The following is a 22,599-nucleotide window of genomic DNA, read 5'->3' on the forward strand; positions in this document are numbered from 1 at the left end:
TGTAATCCCAGCACTTTGGGAGGCTGAGGTGGGAGGATTACCTGAGGTCAGGAGTTTGAGACCAGCCTGACCAACATGGAGAAACCCCGTCTCTACTAAAAATACAAAATTAGCCGGGTGCGGTGGTGCACGCCTGCAATCCCAGCTACTCGGGAAGTTGAGGCAGGAGAATCGCTTGAATCTGGGAGGAGGAGGTTGCGGTGAGCTGAGATTGTGTCATTGCACTCCAACTTGGGCAACAAGAGCAAAACTCCATCTCAAAAGAAAGAAAGAAAGAAAGAAAGAAATCCACACCCAGACGCGTCACAGTCAAACTGTTGAAAACTAAAGATAAAGGAAAACAAATGTTGACAACAGCAGGAGAAAAGTGACACCCGACAGAACACAGAGCCGTGGTGAGAGGCCTGTGGATTCTCCCCGGGGCCAGACAGGCCAGAGGGTGGGCACAGCGTGCCTAAGCCTTTCTTCCTTTCAGCCAAATTTCAACACTAACTTTGAAGACAGAAATGCATTTGTCACTGGCATCGCGAGATACATCGAACAACTTGGTGCCAACTTGGGATCCTACCTCACGGCAGAATGTGTCCTCTAGGAAGGAAGGTGAAGCCAGGACGTGGGCAGAGGAGGAAAATAAAGAGCACGCCAGCCGGCCCGTGGCTCAGGCTGACAGGAAGGGAGGTGGAGGGAGGCGTGGGCCGTGACCCATCAAGCAGAGGCAGTAGCCAGGGTAAGCAGCAGCATGCCGGACAGGCAACAACCCCCCAGCTCTTCAAAAGTGCTTGGTGGTCAAAAGCAAAACTCAAAGTACTATCTGATGAGCCTTCCAGTGTACATACATGTAAATTACATACATACATAACATAAACTATAAAATACTTCTAGATACATAATTGTAGAAATCATATTACGGAGAACCAGCTCGGCCGTAGACATCCCCACCTGGGTGGTGCTGAAGGTACTGAGAAGCACACACCCAGACAGAACAGCAAAGTGGGTCTATCCAGGGGGCCGACAGCCTTCTGAGCTTAGAGCCGCAGGGGCTGACAGCACTGCAAGCTGAGGGCCCAAGCAGACTCTGGCCCACACAGTCATTCTCTCTGAACAGGTGATGATTATTAACAAACAGATGTTTGGTATTTTGTCATAACAAAAATACACCAAGCAGGCAGCTGGTGCCCACTTATCACTGATCACAGACAAACTAAAAAGTATTCTCCACGAGGTAGCCACAGGGGCAGGGCCAGATGTCCCCCACTTAAGGAATTGTTGTAACTGGTGTGTGATATTTACACATTGTCCTGCCACTTTAGAATGTCCCAAGTAGTTTTCTACTGGGGTCGGGGGGTGGGGGTGGCAAGCAGCAAGAGGAAACAATATGTTCTATCATACACTCAGCATTTCTCAACATGTTATTAACAAGACAACTGTAACGTAAAAGTGGGGGGTAAACCCGTATGGGGTAAGATTTATGTGTGCCACTAGAAGTAGTGAAAAGCAGACTTCTCCCATGCTATGCAGAATGTGAAACGCTAATAAGCATGGACTTGGAAAGCCTTAGAGCAACCTCTGAGGAAAGCTGTACAGCCAGGCGTGCCGGTGCGCGCTGCAGTCCCAGCTACTTGGGCGGCTGAGAGAGGAGCACTTGAGCCTGGGAGTTCAAGGCCTGCCTGGGCAACACAGTGAAACCCTGTCTCTTTAAAAAAAGAATTAAAGATTCTTTTCAAAAAAGCTATCGAAAGCAAAATAGATAACATATAGATAATTCAGAATAAATTAAAACAGAATACTATGTTTAAAAAGACCTCAAAGGAAATACAGCAATGATAAAGATAGCGATACAACGAAAGTCACAGAACAAAATGGTAGACCCGAATAGAAATATATTGATAATTAAACTATGATAATCTAAAAACAGCAATTAAAAAAGATTGTCAAGGCCGGGCGTGGTGGCTCAAGCCTGTAATCCCAGCACTTTGGGAGGCCGAGGCGGGTGGATCACGAGGTCAAGAGATCGAGACCATCCTGGTCAACATGGTGAAACCCCGTCTCTACCAAAAATACAAAACATTAGCTGGGCATGGTGGTGCGTGCCTGTAATCCCAGCTACTCGGGAGGCTGAGGCAGGAGAATTGCCTGAACCCAGGAGGCGGAGGTTGCGGTGAGTCGAGATCGCGCCATTGCACTCCAGCCTGGGTAACAAGAGCAAAACTCTGTCTCAAAAAAAAAAAAAAAAAAAAGATTGTCAGAATAGATAAATAAAACCCTAACCCAACTTCGTGCCATGTATACAATAAACTCACTTCAAATATACTGGTACAAGTAGGTAGGTTGAAAGCAAAAGAGGAAAAAGATGGAGCCAGGCCAGCACTGGCCAAAAGGAAGCCGGGGTAGCTATGTTAGCACCGGACACAGCTGGCCTCAGAGCAAGGAACTTACGGAGAGAGAGAAAAGAGGGGTCAGCTCCCCAAGGAGCAAGAACAACCCTAAGTATGTACGCACCCAGCCAAAAAGCTTCTCATCACTCCAGGCAAAAACTGACAGAGCTGGAAGGACAAATGCCGTAGCCACCCACGAATATCAGTTTCATTTTCTGCAATTTCAATCACCGGAGGTCAACTACCCTCAAAAACACTAAAAGAAAAACTCCATTCACGAACAATGGCTAAGTTTTCAATAGTGCGCTGTTCTGAGTGAGGAGATGAACTCTCAGGAGGCCCTGCTCCCCCACCGGTACAGGAATCGCCCCTTGACCGGTATGTCCACGCTGTCCGTGCAGGCTGCCTGCGAGCCACTCAGTGGCCAGCACGGGACTGCAGCGGGGTCACCAGGCTGGAGGTCACGCTCAGTGGCAGCTGAAGGCAGCATCGCGATGCCTGTGCCCTCACCTCGCCGTGCCCTGCGGCATCTCACCACGGGCACCAAAGGGAGGGCACCGTACCACAGAGTATTCTGAGAGAGAGACCACATTCATGTAACCTTTATGACAGTACACTGTTACAACTGTCCTATTATTAGTTACTGCTGTAATCTCCTACCGTGCTTATTTACAAATTAAAGTTTATCATTAGTATGCTAGTGTGGAAACACACAGACTCTGCAGGGGAGGCTCAGGCATCCCCCAGGAGAGTTGAGCCAGCTCCACAGCTATGAGGGCACCACTGCAGGTCAGTCCCCAGTGCCACCCATTCTCTCAGGAACTGACTGGAATCAGGGAGAACAGAGGCACTGGACCCACTGCCAGCCACCTGGACCACCCTGCCCCACCACCCCACATGTAAGGGGACTCTCCGGACAGCAGGTTAATCCTGCATGTTTCTCACTAGAAATCTACATGTAGCAGAAACTCTCATCCACTTCCTTCTACATCACAGCTTCCTGTTCCACACACTTCAGAAAGGAGAAGTTCGGGGCAGCCCTGGCTGGGTGGGGGCAGGGTCTAGCCTGGTGCCGCTGCAGACCTAGCAGAGGGGGGCCTCGTGTCCACACAGGCAGCTGTGAGCCGATGGTGCTCCAAGATGCCAGGCTGCCTAAGGACACACCTCGGCCCCCCAGGGGCTGCCAGTGTCCTGTGGCTCCAGCCCAGAGTCCCTCAGTATGCCCTTTCTGTGGCCTGAACCCAGACAGTGCCAGAAGAGGCCTGGGGGCGCATCCAGCCATGCCCAGGTCCCACGCAGGTCAGTGGGTCAGCGAGGAGACAGCTCGGGAAGTAGCCTGGGAAGCCACAAAGCCCACATGGCACCCACAGAGCCTTGCCTCCTGAACCCACGGTAGGGGAGGGTGGGGAGGGGGGCCCCAGACAGGGAGAACTGCTCGTGCCTCAGCCGGGATTCATCACAGCGACACACTGATGTCACACCCACGGAAAAACACCAGACGCACAGCTTGTTCCACGTCAGTGCTGGCGGACTTCTTTCTTTTTTCCTGAGACAGAGTCTTGTTCTGTTGCCAGGTTGGAGTGCAGAGGCAGGACCTCAGCTCACTGCAACCTCCGCATCCTGGGTTCAAGCGATTCTCCTGCCTCAGCCTCCTGAGTAGCTGGGACTACAGGCTCCCACCACCACGCCCGGCTGATTTTTGTATTTTTAGTAGAGACGGGGTTTCACCATGTTGGCCAGGATGGTCTCGATCTCTTGATCTCGTGATCCACCTGCCTCAGCCTCCCAAAGTGCTGGGATTACAGGCGCGAGCCACCGCACCCTTTATGGACTTCTTTCTTTGTACAGAAATAAGAGTATTTAAGCTGGGTGCGGTGACTCACGCCTGTAATCCCAGCACTTTGGGAGGCTGAGGTGGGGGGATCACCTGAGGTCGGGAGTTTGAGACCAGCCTGACCACTGTGGAGAAAGCATGTCTCTACTAAAAAATACAAAAAAAAATTGGCTGGGCATGGTGGTGGGCGCCTGTAATCCCAGCTACTCGGGAGGCTGAGACGGGAGAATCACTTGAACCCAGGATGTGGAGGTCACAGTGAGCCAAGATCGCACCACTGCACTCCAGCCTGGGTTACCAGAGCAAAACTCTGTCTCAAAAAAAAAAAGTATATAAACACCGCATGATTCCACTCATATGAATTACCTAAAGCAGTCAAACAGAGACAGAGAACGGTGGTGACGGGCTGCATGGCGGGGTGGGGAGCTGGTGTTTATCGGCGCAGAGCTTCGGCATACAAAGATGAAGAGCTCCAGATGACGGCGGAGGTGACTGCAGAATAAGTGGAATGTCACTGAGCTATACACCTACAATGGTGAAGACAGGGTAAAGTTTACGTCATGCCTATTCTACCGCAATCAAAAACAGCAACCTTGTTGCTGATGAACCAGGAAACACTGAAAAGGAAAAAGGAAACTTAAGTGAATCATCCTATCACCCCTTACGAAAACAAGGTATTATCATACAAACTGCTCTGTGAGCTGCTTTTTTCACCCAGCTTCCACACGCGCCTCAGGTCATCAGTGCCCCCTGCAGACTGCTGCCTGGGGCCCTGCGGGGCAGACTCCTGCTCTCGCCTGCTCTTCACGGCTTCATTTTTCAGGTTTTTCAGGATCTTAGCCCTCCCACGCTCGCCTGGGTGTGTGAGGCCAAGCAGCTGGCACCACATGCGCACGGCCTGGGCCCGGCCCGTGTCCAAGGGCCCTCTGTCCATGCGTCTTCCACAGATGTGACCCTGTCACACAGACTTAGAGTAATCGGTGCTAAATCCCAGTCCCCAAGGTCTCAGCCCTGGCAGCGTGGGTGCAGGGTCTGGCCCCGGCACCATCTGCAGAGCCAGCGTGGGGGCGCTGGTGGTGTCCACTCCACACGCGCACTTCAGAGCTCATGTCTCATCCCACCTTGCTCTCTGAGTCCTCACAGTCCCACCTCCCATATCTCTTCGCAGTTCATCTACTTTGTCTGTAACTGTCGCCAGCCGACCCTGCACTGCTCGTCAGCACTGTACTGCTGCGGACAAGGCAGTGGCCGGCTCCAGCCGCCCGGGCCTTGCAATTTTGTCTGCCCTCCGTCTGTCCTCCCATGTCCTCCCATGAGTGCCACGTCCCTCCCGTGGGGATGTTCCCCGGCACCGGCATCCACACAGCCTCTCGTCTCCTTGCGTGTCTACAAGGCGCCTCAGTTCCCAGGCAGGAGCACCAGGTCGGGCCTGGTCACTGTAAAGCCGGTGTCCACCGCCCCTGGGATAGAGCCTTGGCTGTACCTGACCAGCCTCTATAAGTGGCACAAATATCCCACAGCATAATTAAAGTTATGTATTTGGAACGGCGGGCAAACTGCTCCGCTGGCACTACCAACCAGCACTTCAGAGTTTAACAGCAGGATCACATTTGCGTCCCTGCTCGTTCAGCTCACACGGACAGGTACCCTGATGTCCACTGCTCAGGGCGTGGTCAGAGCAGGAAATGGTGAGCAGACACGAGGGAAGACCACGTGAGGACACAGAGGGAAGGTGGCCATTCACAAGCAGAGGCCAACCCTACTGGCCCCCTGATCTCAGACTCCCAGCTCCAGAGCTGAGAGAAGGAAATTCCTGCCTGATCTGTGGTGTTTTGTTAACCGTGGCCCTAGCAAACACCTGTACCGTGCCAGAACAGGTCAGGCAGAGTCACCCAGGCAGGACCCAGAGTCCCTGCACTGTCTGCCGGGTAAGAACCCACACGAACTGGTATTTTGCTGATCAGAAAACCAATACGTGCTCCATGCAGAAAGAGCACACTGCTGGAAGAAAACAAGCCAGCTGGACCTGCAGGCGCTTGGCCACAACGTGCCAGCGTGCCACGGGTCCGGTCTTACGTGTCCCCAGCCTCCCCAGGCGGAGAATCCACCCGAAAATAACATGCCCAGCCTCGGTGTATGTCACTGAAGAACACAAAGAGATGTTTTTTCCGTGCTTGACTGATTCTCTATCAGCAGCAGTTCTCAACCCTCAAGTTTGATTCCAAATCCTATAGCTTGTCAAGTAATAAAAATGAACTTAAATATGGCAGGGGAACTGCTGTTTTAACAAGCCATCAATTCATTTATTTTATAAATTTAATAGTTTTTTAAAAATAAAGAGTTTAAAGGAAGACACACCCATCATACTTTGCTACTCTTCAAATGATGTTCTCTGCTGGGCACGGTGGCTCACGCATGGAATCCTAGCACTTTGGGAGGCCAAGGCGGGCAGATCGCAAGGTCAGGAGTTTGAGATCTGTCTGGCCAACATAGTGAAATCCCGATCTCTACTAAAAACACAAAAAATCAGCCAGACTGAGCGGCGGGCACCTGTGATCCCAGCTACTTGGGAGGCTGAGGCAGGAGAACTGTGTGTTCCTGGTAGGCAGAGGCTGCAGTGAGCCGAGAGAGCACTATTGCAGTCCAGCCTGGGCAACAGTGAGAGACTCTGTCTCAAAAAAAAAAAAAAAAAAAATGATGTTCTCAGTGTCCCGGGGTCAATCTCTGAGTGTCTTGTGGCAGCTGCACGGCATTTGCAGAGGGCGCGACATCCACCAGCAGGCAGGCTGGCCGGGTGTCTGAGCTCACACCACCCTGCGCACCTCACTCATCTGCTCCATCAGGGAACCCCAGGTGGGCTTCAGGGGACCCATGGCGGGCAGGAGGCCGAGGATCCCAGTGCCACCCACTGGAAGGGCAGTGCCCACAGGGCATGCTGGGGGCTCTATGGGTCCACCTCCTTCCCTCCACATGTCCCCTCAGCCTCATATCCACCCAGATGCAGTCTCAAGAAGTGGTCTTCATGGCTGCCTTAAGGTGGAGGTCACCCCGACACCCTGGCAAATGAGTGGAGGGAGGCTGGGCAGGGTCGCCAGCTGCCCCAGGGCCACAGCCGCAGAGCAAGGATAAGAACCACCCCGACCCAGTGCCAGGTGCCCACCGAGAGGGTCAAGGCCAGAGGCACAGAAGTCCACACAGCGACTTTCCAAGTACAAGTGGAGGTGCTGGAGACTGGCTCAGGCCTGCGGACTCAGGCAGCACGGGGCTGGAGCCGCAGACAGAGCTGCCCGGGGGTGGGCAGAGGGCAGGTGCTGGAGACTGGCTCAGGCCTGTGGACTCAGGCAGCACGGGGCTGGAGCCGCAGACAGAGCTGCCCGGGGGTGGGCAGAGGGCAGGTGCTGGAGACTGGCTCAGGCCTGAGGACTCAGGCAGCACGGGGCTGGAGCCACAGACAGAGCTGCCCGGGGGTGGGCAGAGGGCAGGGGCGGGGAAGGCAGGGGAGCAGGGTCAAGGACCCAACCCCTTTCCTGCCCTGCTGGCCCCAGCAGAGCCCTGAGGATGCTGCGAAAGTTGAGGACAGCAGGCTGGGGGCAAAGGAGGCACAGGAGGCCTGCACCGGCACTTCCACCAACTAGGAAACTCCCGGCCCTTTACCCATGCAGATGTGGTCAACCCTCACCCACTACCCTGCAAGCTCAGGGCATCAGCCAGTGCCTCCCCATACTGCCCTCGGGGAACCCAGTTCTCCACACAGCGGAAGTCCCAGGAGAAGGGAGGGTGATTTCTGTGAAACTTCACAGTCATCACATGCTTCAAAACAAAGAACAGTGAGCCGGGCGCGGTGGCTCAAGCCTGTAATCCCAGCACTTTGGGAGGCTGAGGCGGGTGGATCACGAGGTCAAGAGATCGAGACCATCCTGGTCAACATGGTGAAACCCCGTGTCTACTAAAGATACAAAAAAATTAGCTGGGCATGGTGGCACGTGCCTGTAATCCCAGCTACTCAGGAGGCTGAGGCAGGAGAATTGCTTGAACCCAGGAGGCGGAGGTTGCGGTGAGCCGAGATCGCGCCATTGCACTCCAGCCTGGGTAACAAGAGCGAAACTCCGTCTCAAAAAAAAAAAAAACAAAGAACAGTGAATCACAGAATTTTTTTTTAAATGTGATTTGGGGTCAGGCACAGTGGCTCACGCCTGTAATCCCAGCACTTTGGGAGGCTGAAGTGGGTGGATCCCTTGAGTTTAGGAGTTCGAAACCAGCCTGATCAACATGGAGAAACCCCATCTCTCCTAAATATACAAAGTTAGCTGGGTGTGGTGGCACACGCCTGTGATCCCAGCTACATGGGAGACTGAGGCAGCAGAATAGCTTGAACCTGGCAGGTAGAGGTTGTGGTGAGATGAGATGGTGCCACTGCACTCCAGCCTGAGCAACAAGAGCAAAACTCCATCTCAAAAAAAAAAAAAAAAACAATCAGCTGGGTGTGGTAGCGTGCGCCTGTAATCCCAGCTGCTTCGGAAATTGAGGCAGGAGAATTGCTTGAATCCGGGAGGCAGAGGTTGTAGTGAGCTGAGATCGTGCCACTGCACTCCAGCCTGGGCGGAAGCGTGAGACTCTCCCAAAAAATAAAATAAATAAAATTAAATTAAATTAATGTGATCTGGTTCTTTTCCCTGTGTCTGGGCAGCACGAGGGCAGGCAAGAAAGAGATCCTCTCGTGCTCAGTCAGGAGTTCATAACCCTGAATCCTGGCATCACTCAACATGTTGAAAGTGAAAAAAGACACTAGGCTGCAAAAACAAATGGAAACTAAAGCAGCCAAGACTAACTTTAACCTGGAAGCAGGGCTGGTGCCAGGAGATTAAAAAAGAAAACGGAAAAAAAAAAAAAAAAGCTTGTGTGTACGAGTGTGCATGTGTGTGAGTGTCTTCAGTAAGCCAGCATCCCTGGGAGAAACCAGCCTCAGACACCAGAGAAAACAAAGGAGTCAGGACAGGCAGGGGCTTCGGAGACGGGCATCTCCGGGGAGGCTGGAGGGCAGGTGGCCGGGAGGGGTGGGGGCTGGTAAAGGGGGATGGAGTGGGCCGCACCACCCAGATGGCCCCACAGCCACCCCGAGACGGCAGCGTACACGGAGCCACTCTGGCCGGGCCCAGGCCCCGAGGTGCCAGCAAAGCCCGCTCCAGTCAGCCCCTGGGCACGGAGGGACCTTGTATTTTATCAGATTAGAAGATAAACTTTTGAGACGTGTTTACTTCTTGAGAGGGAGCTTTCCACGTGGACTGAACGGCGTCGTCTCTGTAGTACAGTGTTAAAATAGAACTGCCAAGACAGCTCGACACCAAGGTTGCAAAACACGGAGAAGGCACAATCCAGAAAATGCAGAAGCGAAGGCCTCAGCCACACAGGCGGCACGCGAGACCGACCCCCCACTGCGGCCCGCACGGAGAGGGCGCTCTGCTAGAAAGAGGGTCTTCCCACCACTTCTAAACCAGTCATTTAAAAATCTTACAACCTGTAAGCATTCCACTTGCCCAACTAAATAGCGGACTCAAATCAACACAACCTATGAAATGTTTCTGCCAACGTGCACAAGGCGTGAGCTGACCTTCCTCTTCCACATGCAAATAATGGCCCTTTCCAGAAAAGTAGAAACTTCCAATTTATTTATGTAATCTGTTCATGTAAAATGACACAAAATAAATTAACTGAAGAAGAAAAGCATACTTTGCTGTCCCCTTCTCTCCCGGGTGTAGAAAGAACGTGCTCTTCCGTATGGCCAAGCATGTTAAGAGCTGGTTTTCCCCAGGTTACACGGCCCCATGGCAGGGCTGCAGTACAGAGACAGGCTGTCATAACCAGCAAGGCAAGCAGGACACAGTTAAAAACCAGCAGCACATCTTCTAGCCTAGCTTTATTACTGAAGTCATTTTTTTTTTTTTTGAGACGGAGTCTCGTCTTGTCACCCAGGTGAGTACAGTGGCACAATCTCGGCTCATTGCAACCTCTTCCGTCCAAATCCAAGCAATTTTCCTGCCTCAGCCTCCTGAGTAGCTGGGATTACAGGCGCACACCACCATGCCCAGCTAAGTTTTTTTTGTATTTTTACTAGAGACGGGGTTTCACCATGCTGGCAAGGCTGGTCTTGAACTCCTGACCTCAGGGGATCCACCTGCCTTGGCCTCCCACAGTGCTAAGATTACAGGTGTGAGGTAATTTCCTTTTTTTAATGCACAAAAAATTCAAATTCAATTCTCAAATTTGGCCACTCAAACCCAACTCAAAAGAATGACCTCATCAACAGAGAAACAGACATCAAGTTTGAAAATCACAATGAGGGCCGGGCGCGGTACCAGCACTTTGGGAGGCCAAGGCCGGTGGATCACGAGGTCGAGAGATCGAGACCATCCTGGTCAACATGGTGAAACCCCGTCTCTACTAAAAATACAAAAAATGAGCTGGGCATGGTGGTGCGTGCCTGTAATCCCAGCTACTCAGGAGGCTGAGGCAGGAGAATTGCCTGAGCCCAGGAGGCGGAGGTTGCGGTGAGCCGAGATCGCGCCATTGCACTCCAGCCTGGGTAACAAGAGCGAAACTCCGTCTCAAAATCATTAAAAAAAAAAAAAGAAAAAAGAAAAAAAAAGAAAATCACAATGAGGTGCTGACACCTAAAATGGGGTGTGCCAAGGAACTCTGAGACAGAGCGTGCCCCCACGCCACACGGCCTCCGTCCCCTGCAGCCAGGGCCAGGCTGCCTCCGGGAGGGGTCTCCCAAGACCGAGTGGTCTCACAGCCTCCTAATGTGGCCCCTGCAGCCTTCCCGCTGCTGTCCGGTGCAGCGTGACCGTCTCGGACGCCCCCGACGGTGCCTCACCTGCCTCTGCCTCTGATTCTCTCCTGTCAGTCTCCTGCTCATGTTTTCAATGGCTCTCTCTGCCTACAGCTGTGGTTTTCAAACCATGAACTTCAGAGTGCCCCAGGATAGCAAGGGAGACTAGTTCTGTCTTTATCTGTCAAATTTGTATAAAAAAAAACTATTCTGATACTAAAAGGAATTAATAAGAGGCAGGGAAAGGGTCCAGTATGCCACAGAAGAAAGTCTCAGTCCCTCACACAACAGCCAAGGGCCCCCTCAGCGCCCACACCCTTGTGTCACGGAGGACCCGCTGTGCCTCCACCATTCCCACTGCTTCAGGTGAGACCCCAGGACCATGAGAACACGTACCTCAGCCGGGGGCAGGGCTGCCAGGCACACACAGCTCGGGGAAGCCTGGCCGGCCCACCTGCCAGATGTCTGTGGTGGGAGGGGCTGTTTCTCCCCTACCTGGGGGCACCCGGGCTGCACGCAGACGGCACGACCAACTACAGAGTGCTCCTGGACGGGCATTCCTTCATCTCACCCGAATCCTGTGCATGTTTAAGAGGCACAGAAGGAAGAGGACAGCGCTTCCCACCCCACCTGCTCTTCCTGTTAGAGCAGACCCAGCACGGTGGTCTCCAGGAGGGCCGTCATACCACAGGGGGGCACGGCAAACTCAGGAGTAGAGTAGGGTCCCCATTCACAGGTGCAGACACCGAGCCTGGAGAGACTGGGAGGCTGCCGCAGTCCCGTGGCCTACCTCATGTGCCTCAGTGGCGTGGCCCATGTGGCCAGGCAGTCCCACCTGCTCAGGAGACCATGTGCTCAGCTGGGCACCAGACGTAGCCTCGGGTGCTTGGAAAAGCAGCACCAGCATTGGCCATTCTGGCTGGGGTTCTCGGCCTGCTCTGATTCCTGCAGCTTGAAGGGGAGGAACTGGCTGCTGTCCACCTTGTCCCCCACCTTATCACTTTATTGCCCGACGAGCCATGTGTGTTCTGGGTCCTGTGGCACGAGGCTGAGGAATAGAGCCCATGGGTGACGTAGCCCCTGTGCTTCCCCTCCCCACCAGCCTCTCAGGGCCCAGAAGGCTGCAGGTTGAGAACCAAAGGTCATGTGGCGGCCACCAGATCATCCTCACGCAGCACCCACACCTCCCTTTGTGTTCGTTCTTCTCTCCTTGTCTCTCCCTCCCCCAGCAAGAACCTGGACCCCCGAATCCCCACGGCTGGCTTGCGTGTGGCCTGGCCCTGCCAAGGTCTGGCATAGCCCAGCAGCAGCTCAGCCCTTGTCCTGCGCCAAGTGCACCCACAGGGTGAAGGCTCCCCCAGTGCGCCCAGCCTGTGGGCCAAGTGTCTCCTGGGATCCCCTACTGCTTCCAGCCTGAGGTCAAATCCACGACCTTGGCTGCCACCTACAATACACCCCACTCCACAGTCTCTACCAAGGATCCTGCTGTCAAGACCCTCGGGCGGGAAACAGCAGTATCAACCTCGCCAGCTTTCTCTACATGCACCAACAGACATCACAGTTCTCATGCAGCGGGGCGGTCTGTGCCTTTGGGTGCCCCATTTTAGCTGGCTTGTGGTCTGGGATGTCCCAGGGACCTCGCTGGAGACATCTCTGCAGAGGCAGGAGTTCTGATAAGCAGGAGGCTCACAGCACATCCCCAGCAACTGTGAACCGAGCGGGGACCTACGGGGGAGCTTCTCAGGTAAACCAGAATCCTGATCTTAAAGCCAGCTCCCTCCTGGTCTTCATGAAAACTGTGGGAAAGGTGCCCAGGCCATGCAGCTGTCCATCACAAGAACAAAAGCAGGGAGCAGCACAGGGAAGTCATGCAAATCTCGCCATCGTTATATTCTGCACGTCTAGAAGATGTGAAGGAAACACCACCAGCCTATGCATGAACTATGCAGCCTGCTTCAGGTGGCCTGCCCTCCCCCTGCCTGAGCCTGAGACAAGCCTGACAGTATCCACCCTGGGCAGAGAAGCCTTGAGTGTGTTTTCAGATGACTTTCCTAGCAGCACACCCCAGGAGCTTTCTTAGGTCACACAACTGTCTTTAAACTGCAAGTGGCTTTCCCTCCAGCAAGGGCCTGCTGACAAGGTGGGGCCAGACTCCAGCATGGCGCTTCCCAACAGCATCCAGGGGCCACTTCTGTTTTTATCATTTAATCTGAATGTTCTTTTAATTTGTATTTCTTTTATTTATTTATTTTTGTTTTTATTTTTGAGATGGAGTTTTCCTCTTGTTGCCCAGGCTGGAGTGCAATGATGTGATCTCGGCTCATTGCAACCTCCGCCTCCCGAGTTCAAGCGATTCTCCTGCCTCAGCCTCCCGAGTAGCTCGGATTACAGGAATGCGCAACCACGCCCAGCTAATTTTGTATTTTTAGTAGAGACTGGGTTTCTCCATGTAGGTCAGGCTGGTCTCAAACTGCTGACCTCAGCTGATCTGCCCACCTCAGCCTCCCAAAGTGCTGCGATTACAGGTGTGAGCCAACGTGACCGGCCTTATTTATTTTTAAGACAGAGTCTAACTGTGTCACCCAGGCTGGAGTGTAGTGGCATGATTTCAGCTCACTGCAACCTTTGCCTCCTGGGTTCAAGTGATTCTCCTGCCTCAGTCTCCCGAGTAGCTGGGATTACAGGCGTGCATGAACATGCCTGACTAATTTTTGTATTTTTAGCAGAGACGGTTTCACCACGTTTGCCAGGGTGGTCTCGGAACTCCTGACCTCAAGTGATCCGCCTGCATTGGCCTTCCAAAGTACTGGGATTGCAGGCGTGAGCCACTGCGCCTGGCCTTAATTTTCATTTCTTTTATTATCACTGAGATGAAACATATGTCTATTCATTAACCAGTTTGATTTTCTTTTTTGAGACAGGGTCTGTCAACCAGCCTGAAATGCAGTGGCATGATCACAGCTTACTGCATACTCAACTTCTCAGGGTCAAGTGATCTTCCCACCTCAGCCCCTGAGGTAGCCGGGACTACAGGCGTGCAACACCATGTCTGGCTAATTTTTTTAAAGGTTAGTAGACGGGGTCTCGCCATGTTGCCTGGGTTGGTCTTGAACTCCTGGGCTCAAGTGATCCTCCAGCCTCGGCTCCGAAAGATGCTGAAATTATAGGCACGAGCCACTTTCCCCTGCCTGCTTTTCTTCATTGGTGACGTGCCAGCTTGGGTTGTTTGCCTGTTTGTTTGTTTGTTTTAATGCTTTGGAATCTTGGTATTTTCTTCAACAACTGACAAATGGACTTACTATACTAACAGCATTAAAGATATTAAAGCTTTAGGCCGGGCTCGGTGGCTCAAGCCTGTAATCCCAACACTTTGGGAGGCCGAGGAGGGTGGATCACGAGGTCGAGAGATCGAGACCATCTTGGTCAACATAGTGAAACCCCGTCTCTACTAAAAATACAAAAAACTAGCTGGGCGTGGTGGTGCGTGCCTGTAATCCCAGCTACTTAGGAGGCTGAGGCAGGAGAATTGCCTGAGCCCAGAAGGCAGAGGTTGCGGTGAGCCGAGATCGCGCCATTGCACTCCAGCCTGGGTAACCAGAGCGAAACTCCGTCTCAAAAAAAAAAAAAAAGATATTAAAGCTTTAGCCGGGCGCGGTGGCTCAAGCCTGTCATCCCAGCACTTTGAGAGGCCAAGGCGGGTGGATCACGAGGTCGAGAGATCGAGATCATCCTGGTCAACATGGTGAAACCCCGTCTCTACTAAAAATACAAAAAAATTAGCTGGGCATGGTGGCGCGTGCCTGTAATCCCAGCTACTCAGGAGGCTGAGGCAGGAGAATTGCCTGAACCCAGGAGGCGGAGGTTGCAGTGAGTCGAGATCGCGCCATTGCACTCCAGCCTGGGTAACAGGAGCGAAACTCCGTCTCCAAAAAAAAAAAAAAAAGATATTAAACTTTGTGAGAGTTACTACAAAACCTTTTCCAGGTCAAGCTACTTTCTTTTTCACTTCACTTACTATTTTCTTTGAAACTAAGTTTTAACTTTTTATCATATTAGCCTTTCCCTTTGGAATTTCCTGTTTCACTTCTAAATTTACCAAGTAGGGAGAACTCTGCAAGTCCCAACCCAGGGAAGGAAGTGGTTTCTAATCATAGCCCCAGTTTCTGCAAATTGCTGTTGCCACTATGGGAAGCCAAACAACTCCTCAGGTAAGAAATAGTGTGAAGGCAGCCAGAGCAATCAGGCAAGAAAAAGAAATAAAGGGTATTCAAATACGAAAGGAGGAAGTCAGATTGTCTCTATTTGCAGACGACATGATTGTGTATCAAGAAGACCCCATCATCTCAGCCCACAATCTCCTGAAACTGATAAGCAACTTCAGCAAATTCTCAGGATACAAAATCAACGTGCAAAAATCACAAGCATTCCTATACACCAGTAACAGACTTCAAGAGAGCCAAATCAAGAACGAACTGCCATTCGCAATTGCTACAAAGAGAATAAAATACCTAGGAATACAACTAACAAGGAATGTAAAGGACCTCTTCAAGGAGAACTACAAGCCATTGCTCAACGAAATCAGAGAGTACACAAACAGATGGAGAAACATTCCATGTTCATGGTTAGGAAGAATCAACATCGTGAAAATGGCCATACTGCCCAAAGTAATTTACAGATTCAACACTATTCCCATCAAGCTACCAATGACCTTCTTCACAGAACTGGAAAAAAAACACCTTAAACTTCATATGGAACCAAAAGAGAGCCCGCATAGCCAAGTCAATTCTAAGCAATAAGAACAAAGCAGAAGGCATCACACTACTGGACTTCAATCTATACAAGTCTACGGTAATCAAAACAGCATGGTACTGGTACCAAAAATGAGATATAGACCAATGGAACAGAACAGAGGCCTCAGGGGCAACACAACATATCTACGACCATCTGAGCTTTGACAAACCTGACAAAAACAAGCAATAGGGAAAGGATTCCCTGTTTAATAAATGGTGTTGGGAAAACTGGCTAGCCATGTGCAGAAAGCAGAAACAGGACCCCTTCCTGACACCTTACACTAAAATTAACCCCAAATGGATTAAAGACTTAAACATAAGACCTAACACCATAAAAACCCTAGAAGAAAGTCTAGGCAAAACCATTCAGGACATAGGCGTAGGCAAGGACTTCATGACCAAAACACCAAAAGCATTGGCAACAAAAGCCAAAATAGACAAATGGGACCTAATGAAACTCCACAGTTTCTGCGCAGCAAAAGAAACAGTCATCAGACTGAATTGGCAACCAAGAGAATGGGAAAAATTTTTGCAGTTTACCCATCTGACAAAGGGGCCGATATCCAGAATCTACAAAGAACTAAAACAGATCTACAAGAAAAAAACAAAACAAGCCCGTTCAAAAGTGGGCGAAGGATATGAACAGACACTTTACAAAAGAAGACATACCTGAGGCCAAGAAACATATGAAAAAATGCTCATCATCAGTGATTATTAGAGAAATGCAAATCAAAACTACATTGAGATACCATCTCACACCAGTTAGAATGGCGATCATTAAAAAATCTGGAGACAACGGATGCTGGAGAGGATGTGGAGAAAGAGGAACACTCTTACGCTGTTGGTGGGAGTGTAAATTAGTTCAACCATTGTGGAAGACAGTGTGGCGATTCCTCAAGGACCTTGAAATAGAAATTCCATTTGACCCAGCAATCCCATTACTGAGTATATATCCACAGGATTATAAATTGTTCTACTATAAGGACACGTGCACACGAATGTTCATTGCAGCACTGCTTACAATAGCAAAGACCTGGAACCAACCCAAATGCCCATCGATGATAGACTGGAGAGGGAAAACGTGGCACATATACACCATGGAATATTATGCAGCCATCAAAAATGATGAGTTCGTGTCCTTTGTAGGGACATGGATGAACCTGGAAACCATCATTCTCAGGAAATTGACACAAGAGCAGAAAATCAAACACCGCATGCTCTCACTCATAGGCGGGTGTTGAACAATGAGAACACATGGACAGGGAGGGGAGCATCACACACTGGGGTCCGTTGGGGGGAAATAGGGGAGAGACAGCGGGGCGTGGGGAGTTGGGGAGAGATAGCATGGGGAGAAATGCCAAATATAGCTGGTGGGGAGGAAGGCAGCAAACCACACTGCCATGTGTGCACCTATGCAACAATCTTGCATGTTCTTCACATGTACCCCAAAACCTAAAATACAAGTAAAAAAGAAAAAAAGAAACAGTGTGGAGGCAGCACTACGACAGGTAACCTCAGAGAATTTATTTAAAAGTAATCTTGAAATTAATAGAAATTTTAGCAAACTGATTGGTAGGAGGATTTTTAAAACCGGGCCTCAGATACATAATAATTCTTGGATTCTGACCTGCTGTCGCTGTAATTAGCGATGTTTAATGAAGTCAAAGATGTGTCAACCCACCACCCACACCAAAAGTCAGAGTCCTGCTTGTGATCCAGTGAGCCCTACAGCCCGTCTGCACCCTCAGGCGTTGAGCCCCTTTTCTGCTGCATAAATTACATCTCAGCTGTATTCATAAAAAGCATCTTTTAGTTGAGTTATTACAAAAGGGATATTATCTACATACAGTCACTTGACCCACACTGCTATTATGAAACGCACGCACACTGCCGGGCGATGTTCCCAAAACGGCATTTTGATGTGTGTGTGCTCTTCCACACAACCAACAAGTAGGCTGCATGTCCTGCTGGTCAGAACCAGCAGCAGGTGTGGTACCTGGCTGTCCTGACCTGGGAGGAACGTTCTTGCACGCAAATACACGGGCAGCACGTTCTCCAGCGCAGGGCTCAGCCAGTGTTTTCTACACAAGGCCGGCCGTCGACAGGTGTCCCGCGGCACGCAAGACAACATGCTCACCCCCAGGAAACAGACGCTGACGTGTTCTGAGAAAAAGGGCCTCAAGTGGTTGGAGAATTGTTTGAATTTTGCTCTTTGTCTTATTTTTATTTTTGCTACGTTTTATAAGTTTGAAGCAATTTAAAATGAGTGAGAATTAAATCTCCCCCTGAAAACCTTTTGTGAACATAAGGGGAAGGCCTCTGAAACGTCTGAAATGGACACGTCCCAGCTCCTGGAGCGGAAGTGTGTTTTGATCTCCCCCAACTCCCATGCCCTGGGCAGGCTGGACATTGGCACGTATCGCAGGCTGAACCTGTCTTGCCAGGCATAGCACAGCCTCAGCATGCCCATGTCTGCCCAGAGAACAGTTTTGCCCAGAGTCGCGCAGTCCTGGGCAGAAAATTTTTACCCCCACGCCTCCCCCCCGCCATCGTAAGAGGCGCCTGGGCACCATGCCCTCTTAGGCACAGCATGTAGAGAGGACCTTCCAGGCCCAGTCAGCCCTGGGAGTAAACATCAGTGTTATAATCAGAATGCTTCAGACCACTGCAAAAGAGCCAGGTTTTGTTTGTCATGGATAGGCCAGACTGATTTATTATGAGACAGAAACTATAGACTGGCATGTTTTCATATAAATTAAGGTATTGTTGACAAATAAAAATTGTATATATTTACTGCATAGAATGAGAGGCTGACACACAGGCATACCTATGGAATAGTTATGTCCAGCTATTTTGCAGATCTGTCACCTCACATACTTTTTTTTTTCCTTTCTGAAGCAAGAACAGCAACTTTCCCAGCCAGGTGCTGAGGTTAAAATATGTCAACCCAGCCCACCCTCACACAGAGTGAGCCCACACCTCCTCATCACACACACACACACACACACACACACACACCCTGGCAGTCCTGACACACATATACACAGTGTACACACACACCTCCCCGGCAGTCCTGACACACATATACACACAGTACACACACACACACACACCACACAGACCCTGGCAATCCTGACACACATTACACACAGTACACACACACACACACACACACAGACACACACACACCCTGGTAGTCCTGAGACACATATACACACAGTACACACACACACACCCACATACCCCCTGGCAGTCCTGACACACATATACACACAGTACACATACACCCTGGCAGTCCTGACACACATATACACACACACACACACACACACACACACACCCTGGCAGTCCTGACACACATATACACACAGTATACACACACACACACACACACAGACACACACACACACCCTGGCAGTCCTGAGACACATATACACACAGTACATACACACACCCATACACCCACTGGCAGTCCTGACACACATATACACACAGTACACACACACCCTGGCAGTCCTGACACCCATATACACACAGTACACACACACACACACACACACACACAAACACACACACCCTGGCAGTCCTGACACACATATACACACAGTACACACACACACCCACACCCACACACACCCTGGCAGTCCTGACACACATATACACACAGTACACACACACACACACACCCTGGCAGTCCTGACACACATACACACACTGTACACACACACACACCACACACACACCCTGGCAGTCCTGACACACATATACACACAGTACACACACACACACACACCCTGGCAGTCCTGACACACATATACACACAGTACACACACACACCCCACACACACACCCTGGCAGTCCTGACACACATATACACACAGTACACACAGTACACACACACACACACCCTGGCAGTCCTGACACACATATACACACAGTACAGACACACACACACCCTGGCAGTCCTGACACACATATACACACGGTACACACATATACACACATACACACACACCCCGGCAGCCCCAACAGCAGACTTGGCCTGGCAGTCCCGACACACACTCCATAATTTGGGCCTCATCCCACCAGTTAAAGGCCTTGAAAGAAAAAAGACCGAACTCTCCTAAGAGGAAATCTTGCCTCCAGGTTGCCTTCAGACTCGGGCTGCGACATCAACTCTCCCGTGGGCCTCCCTTGCGAATGCTGGACTTGCCAGCCCCCACAGCGTGAGTCCGTTCCTTAAAGTCAGTCTCTCCAGATGCACAGGTACAGGCTGCTGCTTCTGTTTCTCTGGAGAACCGTAACTAACACAGCATCTCTACCACCTCCACACTCTGTCATGAAGACAAACAGAAAACGCAACGTGTGCACATAAAAATCCTTATCACTGTGGTCTCCTGGACAGGAACGAGCCTACCTCTCCAGAGTCTGTGACGTTTTTGTGCAGGTGCACAAGTCTGCTCAACTTAGCACACTCAGTTACTCAGTGATCTCTGGGGGCCCAAGAGTCCAAGGCTCACTGGTTTCGTGGAGACTGGTCCTTCCAGGAACAGCCTGAAAAGTCGAGCTTTGGACAGGGACTCAAATGTAAGGCAGAGCTTCACCACCTTGGCTGCGGTTCTTCAGAGCAAGCACACCTCCTTCCGTGAGTGTCTTCAAGGACAAATCGACACTCATCCCCACTCTGCTGGCCAGGACAACATGAGTGCACAGAGTGACCACACAGGCTCTGAGCATCAAATTTTGGCTAGGGAATCAGATTTCAAGACGGAAGCCACTGTTTTCAGAGTGTTTTCTTTTTCCCCCTCCCCTGTGATGCAAAAGTCCCTGAATGTGCTGGGGAAAGCAAAGAACAGGTCACAGCAGCTCTCATGGTACATCTGTCTTATTCCCGTCTAAAAAAGCTGGAAGCCACAGTTCAACAGGCATCATCTCTGCCCCATGGAGGGCCAAGCCACAGCCAGTGTGTGAAGAAAATGTGGTCACAACGAACTTGGATGGGGGAGCCACCAGAAAAACAAACGCCCAGTGAGCTTTGGCTGAATAGCATAGATGCGCATCAGGCTCAGAACCAACACAACGGTAAAAAAAAAAACAAACACACATCCCAGGCCGGGCGCGGTGGCTCACGCCTGTAATCCCAGCAGTTTGGGAGGCCGAGGCGGGTGGATCACGAGGTCAAGAGATCGAGACCATCCTGGTCAATATGGTGAAACCCCGTCTCTACTAAAAATACAAGAAATTAGCTGGACATGGTGGCGCGTGCCTGTAATCCCAGCTACTCAGGAGGCTGAGGCAGGAGAATTGCCTGAACCCGGGAGGCGGAGGTTGCGGTGAGCCGAGATCGCGCCATTGCACTCCAGCCTGGGTAACAAGAGCGAAACTCCGTCCCCCAAAAAAAACCCAAAAAACAAAAACACATCCCTATTTTCTTGAGACCATGTGCTAACAGGCTTTTCATGCAAAAAAATTTCATATAAACGTCAATCTTGTCCCTGGAATGCTCTGGAATCCTTCTATTAGATAACCCTCCTATTAGAAATCAGGTTGGAGCTGGGCGCGGTGGCTCAAGCCTGTAATCCCGGCACTTTGGGAGGCTGAGGCGGGTGGATCACGAGGTCGAGAGATCGAGACCATCCTGGTCAATGTGGTAAAACCCCGTCTCTACTAAAAATACAAAAAATTAGCTGGGCCTGGTTGTGCGCGCCTGTAGTTCCAGCTACTCAGGAGGCTGAGGCAGGAGAATTGCTTGAACCCAGGAGGCGGAGGTTGCGGTGAGCCGAGATCGTGCCATTGCACTCCAGCCTGGGTAACAAGAGTGAAACTCTGTCTCAAAAAAAAAAAAAAAAAAAAAAATAGCTAAATACAAGTTTCAATTTAAAAAAAATATAACCAAGGTGAAAGACTTAACACACTAAAAAATATAAAACACTGCTGAAAGAAATTAAATACAAATAAATGGAAAGACATCTTTGTTCATGGACTGGAATACATAATATTGTTAAGATGACAATACAATCCAAAGCCTTTAAATACTCAATGCAATCCCTTTGAAAATTCCAACAGTGCTTTTTTGTTTTTTCAAAAATAACCCATTTGAAAATTCATAGGAATCTCCAAGGACCCAGAATAGCCAAAATAAACTTGAAAAAGATGAACAAAGTTGAAGACTTCACTCCTTTTTATTTCAAAATTTACTATAAAGCTACAGTAATTAAAACAGTATGGTACTGGCATAAAGAAAGGACTGGCCAAATAACAGAATAAGGAGTCCAGAAATAAACCTTTACATATGTGGTCAAACGATTTTCAACAAGTGTCAAGATCATTCAATGGAAAAATAGTCTTTTCAACATATTGTGTTAGGCAAACTGAATACCCACACACAGAAGAATTATGTTAGACCATTACCTTGTATAATATGCACAAAAGTTAATTCAAAACAGATCGAAAGCCTCAGCATCGGATTTAAAAGCGTAAAACTCTTAAAAGAAAACAAGAGAAATGCTTTATGACATCAGATTTAGCAATGATTTCGTGGATATGACACCAAAACCACTGGCAACAACAGAAATAATGGACAGGGTGCCATGACTCACACCCCTAATTCCAACACTTTGTGAAGATGAGGTGGGAGGGTCATTGAGCTCAGAAGTTCAAGACTAGCCTGGGCAACATAGCTAGACCTCGTCTCTACTGAAAAATAAAGTGAAAATTAGCCGGACATGGTGGCTCACACCTGTAGTCCCAGATACTCAGGAGGCTGAAGTG

The 22,599-nt window shown here is 50.3% G+C and overlaps 2 protein-coding genes across 2 annotated transcripts in view; both read right to left on the reverse strand.

The window, feature by feature from the left end:
• Positions 1–4,673, reverse strand: part of CYFIP1 (cytoplasmic FMR1 interacting protein 1) — a 78,907-nt gene extending 74,234 nt beyond the window's left edge. The window contains 1 exon segment of the mRNA XM_074400146.1: positions 4,576–4,673. The gene's annotated coding sequence lies outside the window, so the exon portion shown is untranslated.
• The window catches only part of LOC141584715 (uncharacterized), a 38,607-nt gene continuing 20,674 nt past the window's right edge, over positions 4,667–22,599 (reverse strand). Inside the window, exon 3 of the mRNA XM_074400190.1 lies at positions 4,667–4,736. Within this exon, the coding sequence (XP_074256291.1) occupies positions 4,721–4,736 (16 nt within the window). The 3' untranslated portion in view covers positions 4,667–4,720. The remainder of the gene's footprint in view (positions 4,737–22,599) is intronic.

This window comes from Saimiri boliviensis, chromosome 5, assembly GCF_048565385.1.
Source record: "Saimiri boliviensis isolate mSaiBol1 chromosome 5, mSaiBol1.pri, whole genome shotgun sequence".
In the NCBI taxonomy this organism is placed as follows: Eukaryota; Metazoa; Chordata; class Mammalia; order Primates; family Cebidae; genus Saimiri; species Saimiri boliviensis.